Source organism: Ischnura elegans, chromosome 5 (assembly GCF_921293095.1).
Source record: "Ischnura elegans chromosome 5, ioIscEleg1.1, whole genome shotgun sequence".
NCBI classification, from domain to species: domain Eukaryota; kingdom Metazoa; phylum Arthropoda; class Insecta; order Odonata; family Coenagrionidae; genus Ischnura; species Ischnura elegans.
Genome location: NC_060250.1, coordinates 114,922,527 through 114,933,169, shown reverse-complemented (window position 1 = coordinate 114,933,169; position 10,643 = coordinate 114,922,527). Strand labels below are relative to the sequence as shown.

At 38.1% G+C, this 10,643-nt stretch overlaps 1 protein-coding gene across 1 annotated transcript in view; it reads left to right on the top strand.

Annotated features, from left to right (window-relative positions):
* Positions 1 to 818: 818 nt before the first annotated feature.
* The window catches only part of LOC124159437 (Werner syndrome ATP-dependent helicase-like), a 47,263-nt gene continuing 37,438 nt past the window's right edge, over positions 819 to 10,643 (top strand). The window contains exons 1-7 of the mRNA XM_046535248.1: positions 819 to 1,120; positions 1,328 to 1,431; positions 1,531 to 1,674; positions 1,749 to 1,984; positions 2,304 to 2,411; positions 2,565 to 2,758; positions 7,798 to 7,935. Coding sequence (XP_046391204.1) covers positions 952 to 1,120; positions 1,328 to 1,431; positions 1,531 to 1,674; positions 1,749 to 1,984; positions 2,304 to 2,411; positions 2,565 to 2,758; positions 7,798 to 7,935 — 1,093 coding nt within the window. The 5' untranslated portion in view covers positions 819 to 951. The remainder of the gene's footprint in view (positions 1,121 to 1,327; positions 1,432 to 1,530; positions 1,675 to 1,748; positions 1,985 to 2,303; positions 2,412 to 2,564; positions 2,759 to 7,797; positions 7,936 to 10,643) is intronic.

The following is a 10,643-nucleotide window of genomic DNA, read 5'->3' as shown; positions in this document are numbered from 1 at the left end:
GGCCCTGCAGGGCCCTGAGCACACCTGAGCATGGCCCAAGGACGCAGAGTGAACAAACTAAAGATGGATTCGCTACGATGAACCTCAAAGTGAAAATTGTTCCCGAACAATTCCGGGTTTCAAAACGAAATAAATAAATTCCAGTTATTTTCAGAATATTGGAGGCAGTGCGAGTATAATCTAATTTTAATGATGGCACTATAGTGTACGGGGCTACGGGCACGAGTCCGTTCTCGTGCTTGAGGAATCTTAATCTCCGCTGCTATGAGTTTCAATGCCCTTGGGCCCTTTCCAGCGGAGGAATGTAACGAGCAATATTGCAGGATAGCCAGAAAAAAACTCTACTCTGGATATGGACAAACTATAACTTAGCAAGATTCGTACCCGCGACCTTTAGTTTTGCAGTCGAGGACCTTCCAAGGAGTTCAGGGACTCAATTAGAAAGTCTGAATAATTAAAAATTATGAGTCTAAGATGAGGCCCTTTTAAACAACCTATAGGGTATATTTTATGGACTTAAGGTTCTTAACAGAACTTCCACGATAAAGTATTGCCCTTGTGTTTATATTGTCAGGTGACCCAAAATAAAAAATGCAACAATGTACATGTTATTTATAAAAATTTGAAGCATTAAATTTCAATGTCAATGTTTTGGAACATATTTATAATAATCCCCACGCCGTTAAGAAAAAATTAACATTTCTCTGTGATTTTGATAATTGCAGACGACTTCTGTACTAACGTAAGTTTGGCAACACTAAAAGTGAGCAACGAAAATTGGGTGGCGCGCTTAGCTCATCTGTTTTCTTGTGTTTTGTCGATTCGAATGTTCGCAAGGGTTGTCAGATCGTGCAAGTTTTGTGAAAATATTCTACATTTCATAATTTAGTGTTGTACCTTTGGTTGAATATTGTGATAAATTGTGTGCGAGAAGGTCACAGCATTAATGTAATGGAAAACGACGTTAGCGAAGCTGTCAATGCATTTCTTTTCGATGACAGTGGTAGTGATTGGGAGAATGAGATTTGTAATGAAAGCCAAGTTTCAGTCTTGGAACCTTCCAAAGAGCATGCTGTCTCGCCGGATAAAAGTAATTATTATGATGAAGAGGATGATATTGGTAAGCTTAGTGCTGACTTTCGCAGTGGGGTAAGATTCAGAGGAGGGGTTTTCGGTCCTAGTGTCCATCATCATAGACAACACATATGGACACTCACGGTGCATATCCCAAAACCCTCTCCGCTGAATATCGGCAATCTTTTAGTATTGGGTTAATTTCATATTGAGTGACTTTAAACCATAATTGATCGTTTCTGTAACGTTTTAGGTGTGCCCTCTCCTTCTACTAAGAATTTGGAAGTTCTCAAATCATATTTCGGCCATTCCAGTTTCCGGCCAATGCAATGGAAAATAATCAATTCAATAATTTCGGTGAGGTTTATTAAGGGAATAAATATTCAACCGTAAACTGCAAAATTTTATTCAATTATTTTAATTTTTTTTTCAAATTTTGATTCTTTCTTTCCTTAGAAAAAACAAGATAATTGCGTGATAATGGCAACAGGCTATGGTAAAAGTTTATGCTACCAGTATCCAGCCGTTTATAGTAATGGAACTACCATAGTTATATCTCCGCTTATTTCGCTCATGCAAGATCAAGTGCTTTCTCTTGAGGTGAACAAATTTTCTTTGACTACAGATGTAGATTTTCCCACTCGATATATCACTAATGTGCCATGATCTCTTAGGTAGCCAACATCAGCGCATGTTATCTGGGTTCTGCACAATCCGATAGAAATGTCAAAAGTAGAGTGATGGATGGAGACTATAGAGTTGTTTACATGACACCTGAGTATGCAACTGGTGATGTCGGAACATTATTTATCAAGGAAATGACAAAGAAGGGGTTAAAATTAACTTTAGTTGCTGTTGATGAAGCTCATTGTGTTAGTCAGTGGGGTCATGATTTTAGGAGCTGTTACAGGTGAGAATTTCATTTTTTAAATAACCTGGCTTTATACTATTTTTTGAATTATTTTTCGATTTATTCATCAGTCTCCATAAGAATTTCATCAAAATTATCAGGATTTTTTGGTACAAGAATGACCTATGTTGGAAATTTATCGTTTAAAAGAAATTTCCTTGATTGTAAGTCTAAAATTTGTGTTGTAACACTTGCTATCTTCATATTCTTCGTTTTTCTATCAATCATGGTGTTGGACTGATGTTACAGCATATCTTTAGAGAATATGATGGACTGTATCTGATATTGGTTAAAGATGTGTTTGTTTTTTTTTTTGTAGGAAACTTGGAAATCTGAGAGATAGTCTTCCAAATGTTCCATTTCTGGCAGTTACTGCCACAGCAACACCAGAGGTTAAGAGAGATATTATCAAATCACTGCATTTACGGTAAATGGTTTTATACTGTTTTCCTCCATCATGTGTATCTTTATTTTTGTCTGTACATTATTTATTGTTATTGCTTACTTATTAATGTACTTTTCACACGTTTGTAACTCAAATTGATATCTGATTGAAGTACCTTGGTTTTCTTTTACCAAGAAATCCAGTTGTCACCTGCACCGGATTTGATCGTCCGAACCTATACCTTAAAGTCCTCCCGAAGAGTAGTAATGTGATTGATGACCTACGGCCCTTCATGTTCAAGCAGGATGGACACTGGACTTTCAAAGGGTCTACCATTATTTACTGCCCTACCAAGAAAAAGACGACAAGCATTGCTGATTGCCTAAAAGGTACTTGATGTTAATCGCCCTACTCATACTTAGTATTATAAATCATTGCATGTGCCTTCATCATCAATATCTACCAAATTGGTTACTAGGTTTAATTAACCCCAAAATAAGTCCTCCTTTTTTTCTGTGACTTTTAAGAGATGCATTATTATTCATTTTTGGGTGTATGTGTTTATGTGTTCCATAAATACAGAAGATAAAAACTTATAATTTAGCATGCAACAGGACAGAGGAGGCCATGGCCAAAATTAAGCAAAATGTAGTTTGTTTTCCCCCCTCTTTGAGTTTGTGGTTGCATATTGGCTGTGAAAGAATTCTGTTACCTGGGAAGCTGATAAACTAGGTATAGACAAAGCATGTAAAAAACAAATGTAGCGGGAACTCTGTTGTATGGAACCTATACTTTATGAAGTGACTCCAATTTGGAAACTACTATCTTGATGCTAACTGTGTACAGAGGGAAAACTATTTCTGAGAATCTCTTATTAGCAATTTCTCCAATTTTTTATTTGCAAAGTAGTGTTATTTGACAGTCCATGGCAGTAGAGGGAGCTACTAGGTAGGGTGCTAGCAGGGCTGTCAAACAGGGTACAGAAACATATTCACCCTAGCAATAAAACTTGTTGATGGCTAACTCTGTCTCTTAATCTCTAACTCTTCAATTGCCTAAAAAGGCTGTGTTCTCACCTTATTCAGTAAGGTCTTAATGTGGCAAAGCCTTTAAGTTTTCTTTAGTGTGACATCTCAACTTTCTTGAATTTTAACATTTTGTGTGCCATTATGTACTTTGAATTTTCAAGGTTCTGCCCTTGAAACTTAGCCATTTTCTTGGCTTAAATTTTAGATTGAATGGGACACAGCCCATAGTGTTTAAAAATTCCTTTTAACCATTTGACTCGCATATTTCTCACAAGGTGAGGTATGTGGTGGATGCGTTGTGCCCTTTGGCAAATCCAATTCGCCATTACATAAGCGCTTGGTTAGTTAAGGCCAAGGGTATAGTGATTCTGGGGAAAGCCATTTGTTGTGAAAATTAGTGATCCTGTCTGGGACCCATGTTTTCAGCTACTTCTCTTAGTAAACAAGTTGAGGTCACTGTCTAACCCAATTAATGAAAACGCGAGGATATAATGAGCTTGCAGTCAGCCATATTCTTTGCGAATGAAGGGTTTATTCTCAGACCCGTGAAATGCAAAGCCTCAGAAGTTAGCTATGTCATGTGAAAACAATGAAAAAATCTTCTTCTGAACTTGCTGCTGAGTGAGTATTTTTCAACTGTATACCAAGCCTGTCTGTCAGCAATGATTCCAAGGTGAAAGTAAAATCTTCCTCATTCAGCCATAAGTTAAACCAGTGGCGGCTCGTGAGTCAAATGCTAGGGGGGGCGCACTCCACCGGGGGGTCATAATTTTTTAATATTTCGTGTATTTTATTAAGTTTTACGGCAATCTAGGAATAAAATTTTGTGATGCCACATGTTCCGTTTTTTCAACAAAAATACCTAGTTTTCCTAATAAAGCTTGATTAATAAATACTAAATGCCATAGACTCTCGGTCATACGGATCGGCTTATTCCGGACTCTCGATTATACTGATCAATGATCTTGAAGAATAAAAATTTATTTGCTGCGATATTTTGCAAATACAAACGAAAATACGTAACTTTAGGTTTTATCGCATACATTCTTCGTGCGGATATGCCCGCAATACACTTCTGTTGTTCGTTTTGCAATCATAATACGTTATTTGTCAAATCTATACAACATTTGCAAAGATTTAGGTAGCAATGACACTTGTAACACTTGAGGAGGGAGGGTAGTGTCACTGAATTCCACTAGGCAACAAACACTACTAGAATGCGCGCGCTTTGCTATTGCAGATGTAAACTTTGATGGCGGTGTTCGCGATGATTCTTGAATACAGTATGATTTAAAATCAATAATTAAACATTTCTCACACATTTTTAACAAAATCTGAAATACTCACATGCCTTTAGTTATATTGCAGAAGTCCATCCTTCTTTCCTTTTGTCCAGCAAAGTGATCAATTACACGTTCGTTGAAATCAGCGCCGGACAACAATTTCTTTCCGATTGAACACATGGCAAGGGCACTAGTCTATAAATAAACCAGGGACTTAATAAACAAGGGACGACACAAAATGGGCCGACGAAAAATACGACCAAAAAGAACAAGGTGCCTGTACACAGAATTGGAACAATTTTTCCCTAAATTTCCCTAAAAAAACGAGCACTGTTGATTAATTCAAAATTGTCTTCTTGAATGTACACACAGCACTAAGAAACTTCTTAATCGGCAATTACGCACAGTTAACTCCTCGAAAATGATGTCTGAACTATTTCACTCCGTTCTTTCCGAGAGTCTTGCCGTTACTATAAGGACGACTCAAGGGAGATAGAAGTCGTGGTCCACTAATGCTGATTCAGCTGAGGGACGAATTTAAGGTCAGCAAAGGCATTCAAGCAAACAAAATACGTCACGGACCATCTCCTTGAGTCTAAGATTCATATGTGGTAAACACACGAGACGCCAACGGGTCGCATTTGGAATAACCATGACTTCGAAATCATTGCCATGATATAATAATATATAAATTCTAGATCGTAAAAGAAGACGACTCTGAGCCACAGATGGGAGCTGTAAGGATCTCCGCACTGAACTCTTGAAGCCACATGAACTCTTCGAAGCCACTTAAATCAGACCCAAGTGGACATTTTCCGTCAGACAGCTACCGCTCTGCCGCTGATGAATTAGGTGAACATGAACTAATACAACAAGGACGGCTAGAAAAATGATGAACCTACACACAAAAGGTGCATTGTACGCGGCACTTCTTGACATTCATTGGATGACTCTATTTAAAGTCACGTTTTACGGTTTAAATCATGTTTAATCCTTCACCCTATCACGCACGCACCTATTTCTTAAATTATAAATCAGTGGGGAATGTTAACTGATTTTTCCTAATACTGCAGGTCTTATGATAAATTAATCTGAAAAATAGGTACCGCATTTCTAATCATCGGGAAGATATGAATACATTGTTAAGGCCTAAATATTATAATATTAGTTTCCCAACGGTTCTTGAAATTCGTAATCATAACAGAACTGTGGCAAATACTCGAGAATAGTTTTCCTTCGTCAATACGGCCTTTAACTGGTTGGATTTTATGTGTTCCGGAATTCAAACACCAAAAAACGCAAGCGTAATGGGATAATTTATTTACTGTAGCAATACCTACCAGCAATTAAAAATTAAAATCGTATAACTACACCCAGTACAGTGACCATTCTGATTCCGTAGGTCCCTTTTCTGTGGCAGCACCAAGTAGACGCCAGATTATACGCCCGCCGGCCTGCGCAGCGATGTCAACTCACTCGTCACTCTGCGCAATCTCGGACGACGTCCCAAGGCTTCCGTAAGGCACTATGTTAGACGCGTCATAGCACCAGCTGCCCCCACCACTACCACTCTCCATATAACTGCATGGGGATGGATTGGGACGTTCTGGCCAGCGCCCCACGGCTACAAATACGAACTTCTCGCGCTATTTCTTTTCGTTTTTTCCAACACTTTCGATGTATGGGACTGAAAAACACTTTCATTAATCAATGTATAATTATAAATTAATGGATATTTATTTTTTTTACTTTTTCAAATATTTGGGAGGGGCGGCGTCCGAGAGTCCTTATGGGCAAACCGCCACTGAGTTAAACAAAAAAAAATGGAAGTTGTTGTTCAGTTTTCATGAGGCGGTGATATCATTAGAGTTCCAGTGACCTGTTCAGGAAGAATCTTTCATTGATTGAACAAATTGCACACAGGAATGACAAACAATGAACCATGTAATGCTCACGCACAACGCAAAGAAGTAGCTGAGAGGTGATGACCCACTTGTATTTAATGATAATAATTTATTTGTCCAAAAGATACTGCAAAAAATGAAGTACATACAAAGTAAAGGAGGGGACTATATTCAAATGCATTTTTTTAAATTTTTCCCGAAACTGAAGCCTCAAAATTAGGGGGGGGGGGGGACTATACTCGGAGAAATACAATGGTTTTCATAATATCTAAAGTAACAGTGTGTTTCAAAGTAGATACCAAATATATTGCAGAATTCAGTTTTTTATGTAGATTAGTGGTATGCACATCCCACTTTAACACAGAATCAATATGCACCCCAAGGAATTTAACTCTGTTTACAACTGTGAGATCAGTTTAATTGGAGGCTAAGTCATGAACACCCTTTTCATTATTTACAAATTGAAATGTAGTGACTTTTGATTGTTCAACATTAAATCATTGCTGTCACCATAGGTGGATTTACGGGGATGCATGGGGGCACGTGCCCCCCCCAGATGCTTAAAATATAGACAAGATTTTTAATATGGTTATCATTATGTTCGTTTTATTTTGTGTACGGAGCCTCAATCATTTAATTTAATGTTAATAATTTTAATATCAAAATAAAGATAATATTTTCTACTGTAATTGTTGCATTTTGTTTTTAATCTCAAATATAAGAAGATCTGTGGGACCCTTGTGCCCCCCCCCCCCCAGAAAATATCCTGAATCTGCTGCTGGCTTTCACCCCTGCTTGGCATTAGATGTTTTTACCACTTTAGCAGAATCAAATAAACTAGGCGAGCCAATTTCAGACGTTGAAATACTAACATCATCAGCATGTGTTATGCACTTATGATCAACATTCATCATTACCATTTCGAGTAATTCATTGACATACTGTAGAAACTGTAGAGAACCCAGGACAGAGCCTTGGGTACCCCTACAACCACACCAAGTGAAGAAGGAAATATACATTTTTTGGCATTTGCTTGTGGCATCATTAACTTATCTGCAAAAAGTTTAAGGTATTCAATTTTCATTTGAGCTCAAGAAGTTGTCTACAGATAAAAAATATGGGTCTCTTTATTTTTCAAACTAACAAAATTTACATAAAAAATAGTGAATTGGGCCATTCTCATATTTTTATCATGTATCTCATTTATTCACAGGATTGGGAGTTGAATGTGATGAATATCATGCTGATTTGAGACTTGATGTTAGGAAGTCTGTTCATGAAAAATTTGTCAAGGACAAAATCAAGGTTATAGTTGCCACTGTTGCCTTTGGAATGGGCATTGACAAACCAGGCAAGTAGTTTTATTTCACTTACATTTTTTTTGATTGTACGTATGTGAATTTCCTTCTCAATGTCATATGTAGAGATGGGTCGAATAGCAGATTTCTCGAATTCGAATATCGAATTCGAATATTAAATCATAGCTCGAATATTCGAATACCTCGAATTTCGAATACCTCGAATACTAAATGATGAATGCTGGAATGTTTGACTCGGTTACCTATGCAGCAGGCAACACAAGATTTTGGGGAGTAATTTTGATTTCCTTAAAATGATTCGAACAGGAATTTAGCTGATTAATGAATAATTTAATTTTATGGAAACAATTGGGCATATAATTAATTCAACTAACATCGCTTTACCCCCACTCCTGCTGCCAAGTGCTAGCTGACAATCTGAGGCATTTTGCAAAATACAAGCTCTTTTCCACCGGATTTTCTTCAATTATTTTCAGTCCATCTTTGGAAGTTCTCACGAGATAAGAAGATGAATTGGAATTGCTATCAGGGAGAAACCAAATATTCTGAGAAAATATCCTTTTGTCTGTGACTGTAACAATAAAGATTTATAGCACCACTCATAAATTGTAACTTGATATATGTTTTCGGAAAAAAATACCGCATCAACTTCCGAGAAGCTCTGCTGCTCATATCGAGTTTCGCCAGAATGCTAAGTCTCCGTCGTGTTTTGACATTTATTTCTTTGCGTAAAATGCTTAAATAAACTCAGAAATACGTCGTGTTTGGTCTTATTCTTTTTGAAATTACGCGCACATTACTAATATTTCAATTCAATAAAGGTGTAACATCAATTGACGAAAGTCATTCTTAGACACCCTTTGTGCTAATAGATGACTCATGCAGCGGTTGACCTCCACAGAAATGGGAAACTTCGAAGTTGGTAGGAAAAAAAAGGTCAGTGGGGGAGGAAAGGGAGGGCCCGAAACACGTTTCTATTGTTCTCGCGTATTTTTTCGAAGCTAAGGTCTTCGTAATATGATCCCTGCGCGAGCTGTGACCTTTTTTTTATTTTGAAGAAGAGGAAAGCCTCAGAGGGGGGGCTAGTGCTGAATGGAGAGGGATACCGGACCTTGGGAAATGCGCTAATGTAAGTATCCCCCGGTACTCACACAGCAGTTGACCTCCAGAAATGGGGAACTTCGAAGCAGGTAGCCAGAAAAAGGTCAGTGGGTGAGAAAAGGGGGGAGGGCGTGAAACACGTTTTTATTGTTCTCGTAACTCGATATTTTTTTCGAAGCAGGGGTCTTCGTAATGCGATCCCTGCGCGAGCTGGGACCTTTTGCTTGATTTCGGAGAAGAGGAAAGCGTCAGAGTGGTTGAGGCGAGTGCTGAATGGAGGGGGATAGAGGATCGTGGGAAATGCCCTAAGGTTGCTATCCCACGGCACTGAGTTTCTCCTGGTGGGGGGAATCGGGGATTTTCGGATTTTTTCGCCCGACTATTTTCGGTTCCCCTCGTCGAACACTTTTCACCGCTAAAATCCACGAATTTGATGCAATTCGTCAACTTGCGTAAAACGGCGCTGCGAGCACTAAATGACTACAGTTCTCTACATTTTTCCGAGTCACTACCAACGACGTGCGTGCGACAGTGTATGACGCGAAATTCAAAGTATTCGAGGTATTCGAGGCGGTACTTTTCGCATAACTATTCGAAATCTCGAATATCGAATACTTTCTAGTATTCGAGGTATTCGAGTATTCGCGGATACTATTCGCACACCTCTAGTCATATGTGTTACAAGTTTTTTCTCATGGATTATTAGATTGCTTATGAGTTCTTTCAATGTATTCTGCTATATGTATGAATGATTATGATGAAGTGTACGAACAATTTTGCAATAATTTGTACCATTATTTTTCTTCGGTTCAAATTGTTACCTATTTTTTATGCTTGATTGTTTTAAGTTTTCAAGGTTACTTTTCTGCCCTTATGAAATTGTGGGCAAGTGCCGTCACACCCATGGCACGCACCGTGGACTTGCCTGTGTTCTCTGTATCTTTCGCCTCATTCAAGTGTCCTTATGCTATATCCTCTCTACATTTAAAAAAAAAATTTTGTCTTCTATCAGATAAGTAAGTGGTAAATGTGAATTTTTAGTCATGGCATCTGGCCTATAAACAATACATTAGTCCTAGATTGGTTTTCAAATTCGTGAGTATAATATTTCACAATTGAATGCGTTGCCCATTTTATTCTGCAAACTAATATTCTGCAAGTGCACATAGGTACTTTTTTCATGACAAATAAGAAAGCTACAATTACACATTAATTCAAAAGAGACAATCCACTTCTTGTGAGTGAATGTTGCTTTATCAAAAGATGAGGGAAGTAACGTTTTAGGTTGTGTGCTCTGCTGATGATAAAATGTGGTTTAACCCTTTCGAGATGGTGGAGTTCTCGCCTTAGCATGACTGCTGGACTGAGCCCCTAGAGACTCTTCCGTCCTCTCTGTATGGAGCATTTTTGCTTGGCATTTGTTAAGAAGTACGTGTCTTGCGGATAATCATACACTCTCAGCACCAACCTTTTTTGACCCTACCTAGCAGAGACTCCGCATTATCCGAGGATAGTTGGGCTCCCTCATTTTGGGGTTTATAAAACTACCAGAGGCATTGGTTCGTGTTCAATCATGCTTTTTTTATACGAATTAGCTGTATGTATAATTGTTCCTAGTATGTAAATTGCAGACTTTGAA